General features: G+C 45.3%; 1 protein-coding gene across 1 annotated transcript; it reads right to left on the bottom strand.

The window, feature by feature from the left end:
* Nucleotides 1-8,796: 8,796 nt before the first annotated feature.
* KRP23_9201 (Zinc finger SWIM domain-containing protein 3) lies at nt 8,797-12,754 on the bottom strand (the record flags this gene model as incomplete). Its single annotated transcript, XM_067894730.1, has 5 exons — nt 8,797-9,252; nt 9,335-10,477; nt 10,552-11,343; nt 11,421-11,731; nt 11,824-12,754. 5 exons carry the CDS (start codon nt 12,752-12,754, stop codon nt 8,797-8,799), a joined length of 3,633 nt encoding a protein of 1,210 aa, XP_067742378.1.
* Nucleotides 12,755-13,880: the final 1,126 nt, after the last annotated feature.

Raw genomic sequence — 13,880 nt, 5'->3', positions numbered from 1 at the left:
ATACATATGCACTTGGTGTAGCCAGACCCTGGATCTCGTTAAGATTGTACGTGCGACCACGCCTGATTACACCGTCCAGTGGAGCTACACCTGCACCCCTCAAGCCACGGCCTTTTAGACCCGAACGGGTAGCACGAGCGCGAAAGGCAGCATGTTCCCATTCCTCTTCCTCTTTTTTCTCACGATCCATATCAGTATATTTTTTCAACTTCAACGAATAGACAGCCTTAGTAGCTTTCAAAGCCGATCTCGCTGCCTTAAGCGCAGAATTATTAGCTTTAGAGCTAGACACTTTTGCTGTGTTTTGGGCTGTATCAAACCTCTTCTGAGCTTCTCCATACCCCTGAAACGCGGCTTCCGCATCATCATGCAGCCTTTGTAGTGTTTCGTCGTAATCATATGCTTCCGAACTTGGCTGCTTGATGTCAACAGCATGATTGAAAATGATCGCTCGCAATATCTGGAGATTCTGAATAATATTTGCTTCCGTCCACGTCTCCTCGTCAGTTTTCGGACCATATATATCTGTTACATCTCGGTATATATACTCCATTCCATTTAGCAGCGATTCGAAAGTATCCATCCACCTCATGTTTTTCATTAAATGAGACAACGCTTTACCGGAGAGTGGTTCGTTTTGCTTATTATTAATATTAAGTGGTCTAAGAAGCGAGGGTTTGCCAAAATAGTAAGCTTCATGGGTTTTAACTCCATTTTTTGAATTTATGATCGGCCTCAAGCGAAATGAAATCTCCACATTCTTATCAAGGAGCTCTTGGAAGTATTCAGTGATGAGCTGCTTAGCTTCGCTATCCGAAATTGACATGTTACGATCTATGTCTTCATTTGATCCTGTTTTAGCACCATGACGAGCTTCAACGTCATTACTAGATTGTTCATACGTGTTTGGTGTCAATATCTTGTCCGATTTACCTACGAGAGCAATCTCCAACCCTCTACGCTCGACTATGTCTAGAAACGCATTTAAAGTTGATTGCCAATCGACAACTTTTAACAGTGATGGGTGAGCTCGATTAGATTTTTTGTCATAAACTCTGATGATACTACGATCTACCCATACATATCCTTCTCGATAAACTTTTGCTGACTTGGTTGTTCCCTGTAGCACAGGTTCGATGCTCTTAGATAAGCCATTCGATTCTAGCAATTCTCTATTCTTAATAATAATCCAAAATAGCTTGATCTGAGCTTCTTCATTGTCTGACGTTGAGGAGGTCGATTTCTTATCGAAATGAAGGTCAACTAGTCTTCGATCTTTTAGAGGCACTTCAAGGTCTTCTAACTCATCGCCCATGCGCTTTCTGGCTAAGCGTGCATGATACAGAGGGTCCTCCATACGCATATAGCTGACTTCGTCGACTGAATTGCTCTCACCAGTATACAAAATTTCTTTGATTGCCTCTTCTGTTGCCTCCCAATTAATCGATTTATAATTACTAGATCTGTTTCCACTTTTGACTACTATTAACGATCCTTCCTCACCAAGATAATATCTATTGTCCTCTCTATCAGTTTTTTTACGAATTGGACGAACTCGTAGAGCAGCCCAGTTTGGTTTGGCTTTGAATAAACTGCGTATCCACTCGCGCGATTCAACCTGTTGCTCGGTATCACGTGCGCGAACGGGTTTCGTTTTATTTTTTGGTGTGTTTGTTTCGACTTCTGCTGTTTGGGGTCGAACTTCAACATTTTTATCAATCATATCAGGTCGAGCATCGATACCAACATCAGTCATTTCCGCAGCGTCTGTGCTCGTTCCAACTGATGAGAGCTCAGGGATTTTCACGGAGTTTCCATCACTCGGGCTTTTTTTTTCACCATCGGACTCTGTTTGAACTGACACATCGGATGACTTCGGGACTGCTGTCATTGTGTTCGAAAAATCACTTGCCCATGAGGTGCCTTCATACATCTGCCGTTTAGCGGTTGCTTGCCTAACGCGCCGCTGAACCCGTTCAAGAAGCTCCTGTCGCTTTTGCTCTCTTTGAGCTAGTGATTTAAAATTTGGGAACATTGTAGCTATATTAAATCGAATAAATTTTTTTTGGAAAGTGCATACTCTGCTCTACCAGTAACTCGGCATGACTCGGGTATGCGTAGTTTTGTCATATGAGTGGCAAATCTCATTTCGCTCATTCAAAAGGTTCAAATATCGATCTTTAACAGCTTTAAATGGCACACCAAATATTGTCTCGAGCTCGTTTCTGTATTTTCGAGTTGATACCGTCTTCCTAAACGATGATACCGGGTCAAGATTAAGCATTTCATCTTTAAGTCTAGTAATTTCAGTAATTATCCAGAGTTTCCGACGCAACTGTCGTAGCTCACGCTTAAGCTGTTCGTATTCACTTGTTCGTGGGGAGAGAGGGGACTCGTCCGCCGTGTTGTATGGCTTCCCGCTCCATCCATTATCATGCTTACACATTTGAAGAAGGTCAAGTGCATATATATTTTAAGATATATAGTTGAGATGGATGAAAAAATCATCTATATTGACTGTGACCCTCTTGATGATTTGCCTGTCTATGACAACTCGATGTTGCTAGAAGAAAGCTATAAAATAAAGAAATGTGCAGTGAACGAAGAAAGAGTATTTAGATTATCACTAAAGATGATGACACCTAAGCGTGATTTCAAGCAGAGCGTGGAGGAACGGAAATCTCTGCGACCTTCCCGAAGGGATTTCAAACGACCATTCGTTGCCATAGAACGATGATACAAGCCGTGCTTGAAGGTACTGATATCGTAGATAGGGCCGTCACTGCGCGACTCTAAAGGCACTGTGAAGGAGCGGGCGACGAACGACGTGGCTGCCCGAAGGCCCGCCTGAGAGGGGTTCCGCCCCCCCCCCCCCCCCTCCTTTCAACTGAAAGAATAATGTGTCGGGCTCAGTGAAGGAGCGACCGCCCCTTCCAGTACTCTTCCTCCAACTGACTCTGTTTGTTTTTATTGATAAGGCGCAGATTTCCTTCAGGCTCCCAGGAATTAGGTTCGTTGCCTACCCATCTGATAAGATATTTATACTTACCGTTTCGAAGCTTCTTATGATCTAATATATCTTCCGCTTCAAAAATATCATTTCGGTTGATAGTGGCTTCAGTCGCCTCTGATTGTACTGTTTTGAGATCATTCGGTGCTTTATAGAGAGTATGCCCGTTTTTGGATCGGATCTGTACTCGATATCCATCCATACCAACAACCGTATATACAGCCTTGCTCCAGCGAGCGGCCTCCTTGTCAAACGTTTGCTTTTTGAGTCGATATAGCACCGACGTACCTACTTCGAACTCATTCCCAATGCGCTCTACCTCAACTTGATTATGCTTCAGCTCCGACGTCATCACCTCACCTATAGCATCGTTTGGAGTCATCCCAATAGAGCTATGGATAGTATTGTTGTAATTGCCAATTAGATCGTTGATTAGCTTCTGTGTTACAGGTTTTGGAGCGACCTTTGTTAGACGTTGCTTCAGAGTTCTGTTGAAGCGCTCGATTTTGCCCATGGTTCCGTGATCTCCTGGCTCGTTGTTGTAGTGTTCGATATTCTTCAACTTGAAGAATGATTGCACCTTCTTGTTCATGAATTCGCTGCCGTTATCACTAGTTAGAATATCTACTTTCTGTAGCCTAACGAAAGCTTTAATTGCTGCCAATACAACCGATGCTGTTTTATTTTTAAGTATCTTAGTGTAGCCAAGGCGCGAATTGATATTGATGCATGTCAATATTGGGCGCTTCTCCCAGAAACCGAGATCCATCTGCCACGAATTTGGGTTGTGCGACGTGATTTTAAAGCCATTGTATTTCTTCTTTTGCTCCTGAAAACGCTGAATTTCTGATTGGGTAGAATACCAAGCCTTAACAGATTTAAATGTAATTTTCGGGTCTATCTGTCTGGCCTTCTCGTACAGAGGCCGGGCTGCGATAAAACCTGTTTTGGGGTCATAGTAGAGTTTCGTCAGTAGATCTGCCATAATATATGTTACTGCTCATAAAATAAATGGTTGACAAAGCTATAAGATCCTAAATATCTAGAGGGATGGTGCTAATCCCATCGTCTAAAACTTTTCTCTTATCGTAGTAGTAATTGAGAGCGGTTTTCCGCTGTGTATATGTAATGATTGACTTGGACTCTTTACTGATGCGAAAGCCTTTGTTAGTGCCTTGAAGAGTGATTCGGTCGCGAACCACTGTCTCGAATCCATCTGGGTTGAGCACATCGTCATTGCGACCTCGACCCTGTTGAATACCCTTCGCGCTAACTTTTACCTTATACTCATGGTCAGGGAGGTAGCAGATGTAGTTTTTACTCGATAATGAAACCATCGCATCGCCAGACCACTCACCTTTGAACAAGCCAGGTGTGCGTCGATCAAATTTAGCTACCTCAGTGTTGTAGTCACGCGGAAACCACTCGTACTTGTGCTGCTTGAAGTGGTCACGTAGCTCAGGTTTGATGCAGCTCTGAAACGGGTTTTCACAGCTAAAAGCGATATAGGCACTATCAGTGTCCATTTCCTGGTACTGAAAGTCGCTACGGTCGAAATATGTATCAATGCAGTCGTAGTAGAACTGTAGCATTCTTAGTTTGGCTAGCTGATAAATAGCAATACTCAGATGGATAGGATTTTTGTTCTTAATTCTTCTTTTTTTCATGGTAATCTCCGCAGCATCGTTCAGTTCATCGAGTCCATGGAACGTGAAGTGTTCGATCCGTGATTTAATTTTCTCATCATCTGATTCGTACTTGATCTCCTTATGCTTTGTCATATCCATGCCTGACCGACCAAATGCACTGTTGCCCACAAGTTTCATCATTTCTGCAATCATAGTCTTAGACTTATCAACGTCACCCTCTCGTCGTGCGCTCGATACAGCATCCATAAATGGGGAGAATGCCTTGTGAGAGCTAGCCTTGATGAAGCTGTGGGTTTTGGTGACCTCCATACCGTGAGCAAGATACCACTTAAGCAACGGAGCATAAACGAGAATTTTCTCGCCAAAGTAGCTGCCAATTAGTTTGCGAGCAGGCTTTGCGCGACCCGATTCTCGAGAAAGGTTGTAGTCGTACATGTGTAAGCCAATGGTGTTTTGGTCTTCACAATCGATAACAGTGTTCTTGAAAATGGGAGTCATCTCACTGAAATACTCTTTCAAGTGCTCTGGTGTGCTAATATCACACTCAAGGAAGCCAAATATCTTGTCGTTCTTGATATCATCGATGATACCATCGTAAACCTCGACAGTAGTCAAACGCCCACATGGCATATCATTACCAAGTGCCCACAAGTACAGTGCATTGGCATCATATCCAATGATCTTTTTACATAACTTGCCATCTCTAATCTTGGTCTCGTTGCGCTTAGCGTAACGATTGAAAATAATTGACGGTCCCCCAGCAATGTTAGCTTTCATCTTACCATAGATCTTTGATTCCTCCTTATCAATACTAAACACCAAACGATCCGAGTTGAAGTCAAGAAGCTTCTTGTATCGGAATCCACTGAGGGACATATCCTTACGAGCGACATTGCACTCAATGCAACTGATCAAAATGTTTCCGTCGATATGACCTAGCTTGTTGTTCACCCGGTCGGCTGAGGCCGTATCTGCTGATAGCTGACAGTAGCAAAGCCCGCATAAGTACTTCTGCTGCTTGAGTAGATGATTGAGATGATCGATAGTCATGTCGAACTCCCGTTTAGCATCCGTATCCTGACTCTTGTATCCTCTCATGCGCTTTGCCTGAAATCTAAACGCTTTAGCCGGCTCTCTGCTCTGCTTTTTGAGGTTGTCAAAGCAGGTCTGGTACATAACTTTTTCGCTCAAGCCTGGTAGAGATACACCATCGGCAAACATGTCTAGCTCAAACCCCTTGAACAGTTCACGCTGGGCCTTGATAGCCTTGATGAATGGGACTACGTCTAAATTGTTGTACCAGATGAGTAAATCTCTAATAGACTTCATCTCATAGTGCTTCCAGACGAACTTTACTCGCTCGTAGTCAGAATTGCTGATGCTAGTGCCACGAAGCGAGCTGTCAAAAGCTGACTTAGGAGGGATTGTAGTCTCCTGGAGCACCTCAAAAGATTTGATGTGCTCATAGGGAAAGAGCCCCTTGCCTAGGCCACAGACACAACGAATCTTGTCATCACACTTGCAGCCACCGAGATATGTAGTAAGATACTTGTCATAGCTTGTACCAGCCGGGACGTAGTTAGTAATATCTAGCATTTTCATGTCGTTGGTAGCGATGCACATGTAGCTAGGGTTCTTGATGAGATTGATATCGTATCGTCCACTGTTGAAGCCAAATACCGGTACCTGATCGAGTTGCTGCTTGATTTTGCTATAATCCGTTCGCTGCTTGCCGAAACCAATGATGCTGTGGAAATCAAAGAAGCTGGAATATTTAGCTTCCTGAATCCAGCTATCTACATCACTCATAGTGTACCTCTTAGCTAAATCGACTCCAGGGATTTCCATACCCGTTAAGCCGTGAGCGTCGATAAGCTTACGCAGAAGTGACTCATACTTGGAAACATTGTATTGTTGGATCTTCGACCCGATACAACCGATGTAATTAAACATGTCTATAAGCAAAGCCTTTGGGTCATCGTTAACGAAGCAACGCACCTCCTCAGTTAAGCTATCCGCTACTGAGACAGAGACTGGAATATGTTCGTTTGTGAAGACGGTGCTCTCTCCGTGTTGTACCATTGTCGGCTTGAGGATAGCTTCAAAGTCATAAACAATAAAATGGTCAAGATATTGATCAATACCCTTGATAGAGTACTTCATGAGCAGAGATTTAATGGTGTTCTGGAGTGGCTTGTAGATGGTTGGTTCAGCTGGGAAGCTCTCGATGTTTACGAGCTCGCACTGGTTCCTCTTATGGTTATTTAGCTTGTAAGAACTTATAAATATCATTTCACACTTCTGGCATTGATATTTGCTTTGAAGCATATTAATATCCTTGATATATAGAGCATGGTTTGCGTGAGATAGAATGTTAATTGGTTCATATGATTTGTCCGATGGACGAATGCAGTCCACTTTACCGCTATCGACATCAATCGAATAGACATTTATACTCAGTTGGAAGCACTCCTCTAACTCATCGAGCTGAAGGAGGTCGATCGGTTTGAAACTCCTGAAGAGAGCTAGCGAATAGGGAATTCCCTTGAAAGAACAGTAGCTTTGGAATGCTGCCTTCACCAGAGCCTGAATGAATCTTGGATCTTTCTTGTCCCCTGACTGCGTGTGGTAGGCAATACAATGAAATACACACTTGTTATTCGTCTTACGAAAGTTGATTACATGCTTGTTATCACGGATGCTCTTGGGAATTACAGCGTCGCTATCTCCAAGAGCATGTTCGCGGTGATAGATGAAAATTCTAAAGCCAGTGATAGCTTTAAGCTTGTACCCACTCGATGGGTATTTGAGTTTATCAGCTAACTCCATGGAACGGATCTCGGATATGACCTTCTTTCGAATATCTGCCTTACTGTTTATTGCAACCGGCCTCTCAAATACAGCTGTATTATCGATGTTAGGGTACCAATATTGAGTGAAGCTATCATCGGTTTTGCTAATAAGATCATAGCCTAGCGCAATGTTGATTTTAAAGGCATTCTTCTGACTTGCGAGAACGTTCTCAAGCTTGTCATAGAACTCTGAGGCTGGAATACCCTCATAGAGGTGTGACTCCATGTTCTTTCCGTTATAGAAACGGTATTTAGGGTCAACCTTGTAATCAGGTGACACATTCTTCTTCAATTTATCCATAGGAACCTTATACTGCTTAGCTACTAGTTTACGGTTTCTAGGAAGAGAAATATTGCTTACATATACCATCTTACCGGTTCTACCACGAACCTTGACCCGATAGCTGCTCCCCCATTTGATGGTTTGGATATTTAAGCGTCTTAGTCCTTCAAGCTCGTAGGCAAACATGTTCTCTATATATTCCTGGTTTTATATTTTTACTCGTGAGCTCGTCTTTATATTATTGACTTTTTATGTCAGGATCAACCGACTTTATATGATAGTCAAATACAAACAATCTGGAAAAAAATTAAATAATTAGTTAAGTTCGATTTTGTTGTTAGGTTCGGATTCTTTTTGCTTAAGTTCGTTTTGTCTCTTTGCCGCGTACATTTTGCGCTTTTGCGCTTTTATTTGATCTCGGTGCTTATCATCATATTCTCGCTGCTTAGCGATACGCGTTTCTCTCGTCTTTAAATAGTAGCGCTTTTGAGCAGCTTTAATACGCTCCTTGTTAAGTATATACTGTTCTGCTGAGTACGTCATATTTATATATATTATATCCTTTATATTTGTCAGGATTAAAAATAAAATAACGTTGCCAAGTATTTTTGCTGAAAACTACTGCGATTCGCTGAAAACTACTGCGATTCGCTGAAAACTACTGCGATTCGCTGAAAACTACTGCGATTCGCTGAAAACTACTGCGATTCGCTGAAAACTACTGCGATTCGCTGAAAACTACTACGATTCGCTGAAAATCATACAAATTCCTAGAGTAGAGCTTTGCTTTGTAATGCAGTGTGTACTTTACCGCCTTAGAGCTCTGACTGCTCGAGACGATTTGAAACTACCTCGTGAAGCGTTGGATGTTTCTCGCGCTCTCAGGTGGTCGAGAGGTCGCGTCTTTTGCAACGCCCCAGTTTAATAGATACGCCTAAACCTATTCTGCTTATTAAATTAGCGAAAGAAAAGGCGAAAATAAAAAAACCACTTCGTTATGTGCTAGATATTACTACTGACGTCGAACTGGAGCTGATCCGTCTTATCTAGCACCGGCTCAATGACCATCCGCACCGCGTTCTTCAGCGTTGTGATGTTGCTTTTCAGTTGCATGGGATCGAACAGGAAGCATCGTTTCCCATGGACGTCGATGAAGAATGCACCCCAGTGATGGCCGAGGTTAACCACGCTGATGACGCTCTTGTTACCTGGTACAGCTACCCCATACGAACTAGCGAGACGAGTTCTCTGCTCCGTCGTTTCAAAGTCAAGAAACCGAGGATTGGCGACACCAACATATTGGTACGTTTCCCGCAGCATGAAAAGGGCCCCAATAATGGAGCCAGAGTGAAGCCAGAGGTTCTCGCGAAAATCCAAGAACTCGCTACCAAATTGAGCATGCTTCCCAACGTACCATCGGCCCAGGTTCAGATCCTCGACAGCATTTTTGTGGTCAATCTAGTCACACATTGAGCATAAATATTAGTTTTGTTCATTTTCTGTTGACTTTCGGTCTGATTTTGGCGCTTCGAATTCTCACCTTTAAGACATCATGTGTGTCCTTGAACGGCTCGACAAGGCAATCAGCTCGAAACTTCGCTTTGTCAATCCAGTCAACTGTTAACTGTACCAAATTGAAGTTGTTTTTCGCCATCACAACGCCTTCCATCAGTTTCAACTGTTCGTAAGTCGCGCAGCCATAATCATCCCACCGGGCTAGCAATTCGTGATTATTCGTTTCCTCAATTGCTTGGATCGCCTGACGGATTCTCTCAGCCTGCGGGATTGATGTGATGACGGGCTGCGGCTGCCCGACAGTATATCGGCGCACCACCAGCACTCCACTGATTACGAAAGGCGTCAGATCAAGCCTGTTAACTAGTGGTATCGTAGTTTTTCTGGTGTATGGTCCGCTAAGAATTTCCATGTGGCACAGCTTGACAGCTCGCGCTTTCTTCCCTTCCTGAATGCACGACATGATGCGCTTCGCTTCCTTCATCTCTTTTTTGGACTCATCCTTCTTTTCTGCACGTTTCGACATGCCTTTCCTCTTGGGCGGCGAGGCAAAGACAATAGGGGCATTGGAGCAACCTTCAATCTTGGTTGTTTCTTTTATAGAGGATGCTGGCGCTGGCATCGGGGCCTTCACGGCAACTTCTGCTTTTGGCGACGCTGATGCGAGAGATTTAGCTTCAACTGGAACGCCTGGATCTGTGAACGACAACTGCGATATTGTCACGCTGTCAGGTACTGATATTTGCGAGAGACTGGGAAATCCGCTGCAATTGTCGACCACGTCACGCCCTGTAAACTCTTCTAACTTGCCGGTGCGGAGAGCAGTATGGAAATCTTGCAGCCAGGTCATCGCTAACCGGTACGTGCTGGACGGCTGGATTGAGATAACGTCGTTGATCTTTTCCGTGAGCTGCTTGCTGCGACTGTACTTCGTGTCTCGATCAACAGGCGGGAGAGCTCGGATAGACGGGCAGTTAATGCGGTTCAAGCCTCCCGGAATAACATCGCCTTCATCAATGTTGTTAGCGGGGCTATGCACAATCCACCGCGACGAAAACGTTCGCATGGGCGGGATAACGGTCTCGTAATTTGATTTGCTGCGGACGTGCATTACATGGCGACATGGTAGCAGACATGTCTGGCTGAATATGCAGTCGCAGGATGAGAGCTGCAATAACATAATAGTATGAGATCAGTGCACCAAATATAAACAAAAAGACAGAAATCCAACAAAAAGCGTACCCGTGCATCAACTACGTGTGCTTCACCGGTCGCTGGATTTGTCAGCGTAGTCTGCTCGCCGTCTCTCTCGATGTCGTACGAAGATGACGGCCCTCCGGCCAGCTTGTGCTGCTCTGCCACCATCCGGAACGCATAGTCACTGAGCTGCATGGCTAATGCAGTCAACTCGGGGTCTTCTGTCATCGGAGGACGACTACCGACGCGGTGAAATTCTGCTAGATATCGTTCTTCAGCATAGTCTTGTAGCGTAATAAGCATAGACACTAGCTCGTCAATAGTGAAGTTTCCATCAACGACTTCCTTCACGCGACCCCACTTTGACTCTAGATGATTGTTTGTGTTGTTCTTCAAGTGAGGCACACCTCCCCGCTTAAACATCACCCATTCATCAGTCGTTGTGTCCCAATGCTGCATGACACTCTTGTAGAGATGGTTATCTTTGTCATTGTCGAGGGTCATCAGCAAAGCCTCCTTGAAATCGTTGTATTGGTGCTGGGATTCCGCATTCACGAGTCCTTTCATGATCACCTTGAGCTGCTTTGTTTCAGTCTGCCCCACCCCACCCAAAAGCGAGCACTGTCTCTTCAACCACGTCTCGACGTGCCACCGACATAATAATTGTCTAGCATTAGGCCAGCCTTCATGAAGGACATCTTTCTCGTGTAGGGCTTTATCGGTCATCAACACGCGAATATTTGACCACCCTGGATTGTTCTTCTTGAAAGCGGCGACAGCCAATGCCAGATTCGCTTTCTCTTCAGTCTGCACGAGAGCGTGCTGCACGTACTGACCCTGAAAACAATAAACACACCAACAACAATTAATAATTCGGTTTATTTTCGGTATTCTGGTTGCCATTCTGATCTCACCCGGCCGAAGACATCATGCACGGCGAAGCTGAACAACTTGTAGCGATTGGCATTGGTGCCATGCGTGGAATCCACCAGCACGACCTCAGGAAATGCAGCAAAAAGACGCTTTTGCCGCGCAGACTGGAACGTGACAACCCACACAATATTGTTGTCGCTGTCCACAATGAACTCAGCCGTATTTCCGCTCGCGCTCTCAATGAATTCGTCAAGTACAGCAATTGCGCGTTCTGCATCTGATCTTCCGCCGCGAAATGTGTGCTTCACGCCTTGAATCATGTTGTGAACGTCCTTTAATGCCGTACGCTTGCCTGCACAACAATCACACAGAAGCGTACAATAAGCATACAGTAATTAGAAACAGAACATACACAAAACCTTCACTGAAATTCCACAAAAATACCTGTCTTCGCCCGCAGATACGATAAGATTCCTCGGGGCTTCGCTCCAGCTTTGGATATCACTTCAACGTCCTGGCACAACAGGGGGTCTTCAATGCGGCGGTTCTCGGCGTAGTTATACCACTGGTGCTCCGTCAAAGCATGATCATGCGTTCCAGTTGCTTTCACAACCAGATGAAAGCCATCGCTGCTAGGCCGCAGACAAACACGGGCGTTTATGTGTGCCGAACACCCCGTAGACCTGACGGACGTGTGCTTCCTCTTTCCAGTTCCTTTCTTCAAGAACGGCATGGCATGCGTACACAAGAATGTTCTGCTGTATTTATCCCACGACGCAGGAAGTAGATTCCCACCAGTGCGCGTACGACGCGCGCGCTTACTTTTCTTTTCCGAACCAAAATCCTTCACTTTCTTTGCCTTCGTTTGCTCTTGAACTATCATCCGGTTGCGCGCTTCCACCGATGTACTGGTCCGACACGAAAACAACTGAAATGTCCGCTCTTGGAAGTCGGCGAAGACCTTCTCGAATTGCTCCCACGAGCGCCAGAAAATGGGAAATCCTTCCAAGAAACTTCCGGCAACAGGGGCCCCATCCTCCACACCGTACGTAGCATCCGCGCGAGTGTCTTCATTTGGTTGCACGCGCTGACTTCTGTGTACTTTTGGTTTGATTTCGGGATCATCTGAAGACTGAGCACTTGAATCGTCATCATGATGGCGAGCGGCAGGTACCTTCGCCTCGTTTCCATCCACGATCTCGTCCATCTCATCCTCGTCTGCCACGCCGTCATCAACATAGTCCAAGTCGTCCGGATCATCGAGTGATGCCAACTCATCTTCCTCGTCAAATTGGTGCATGACTTCGGCAAGCGCAGAACCGCCTGGTGCTCGGTCCGGCGCGGCGACGCGTGGAGCGGAGCTCTTCGCTCGCATTTTCTTTGTTTTTGCGTCCGGATCTTCATGTGCCTCTGAAGTGTACTCACCGGCATTTTCAGTCGGCTTGGTGTCCGTCAATCTTGATGCGTCCTTATCGAGTTCGACACCCAAGCCTTAAAGTACTTGTGTCAGCGCTTCGCTCGTGACTGACACCGTGCGCGCCCTCTGCACCTCCTTCAGCATTTTGGCCTCCCACCGCTCTCCATTCGGTACCTCCTCTTCGCGCGCTTGTCGACTCTCCACTCGGATTAAAACTCGCTTAGCTTCAGCCTGCTGCTGGCGCGATAGTGTGGGTGGTTCGCGTCCAGGAGCCTTGCTGTCCTTGCTGTGGCCGGGATACGGGGGGAGCTAGTCTCCGGGGGGCTGTGGACACCACACAATACGTCAGTCAGATGTCACATGACGGTGACTACTTACCATTAGAGGGGAGGTGACCGGGGGGAGAAGGTTGTGGCGCTTGATGTGAACCGATTCGGGAAAATCCAGGAATGGAGGGCTCACAGGGCTTCGGAAAAATTCACGAAATTTCGTTCCCGCAGAAACCCGAAGAAGTAACGGCGAAGTTATTTTTTTTCCTCGCTCAGCTGCGTGATAGCAGATGGAGATGGGCTTGATCCAAATCTTCTTGGAAAAACCGAAACCTTACCGAACCAAACAGAAATGCATGTTTCGTGCGGTACATTTTCTGTGGCTCTAGCCTACTCCCTACAGATGTGCCCGGCAAACTTTCAACTGCGAGTAGCAATTTACCTCGCAAAGGTAGTACAGACGTGCATGGGGTTTGAAACTGGTCGGGATAGGATGTACTGAGGTAGACGCAATTTGGAGGGAAATATCGCGCTGCAGGAAGCTTCCTGCACATGAAAGCAATAAATTCGGAGTAACTTAGTACTTTTTCATCTATATGGCACTTGTGAGAATCTTGCAATTTCGCTTGGTCCGACCTTTGCAAATTTGCCGGGGACATCTCTATCCTATTTCCTATGTTCAAGTTAAGCCACTAAATTTGTTCTTTTCGATGGAATGAGTGATATAGAGTTTTTGTCGTGTCAGCGACCGACTAGGCTTGAATCAATATTGTGGCTCCGTCTTCATCGCTATCGTTGTTGCTGTTAGATTATAC

The sequence above is a fragment of the Phytophthora ramorum genome, assembly GCF_020800215.1.
Source record: "Phytophthora ramorum isolate Pr-102 chromosome Unknown Phyram_PR-102_s0008, whole genome shotgun sequence".
Taxonomy (NCBI): Eukaryota; Oomycota; class Peronosporomycetes; order Peronosporales; family Peronosporaceae; genus Phytophthora; species Phytophthora ramorum.
This window is presented reverse-complemented; position numbering and strand designations above follow the sequence as displayed.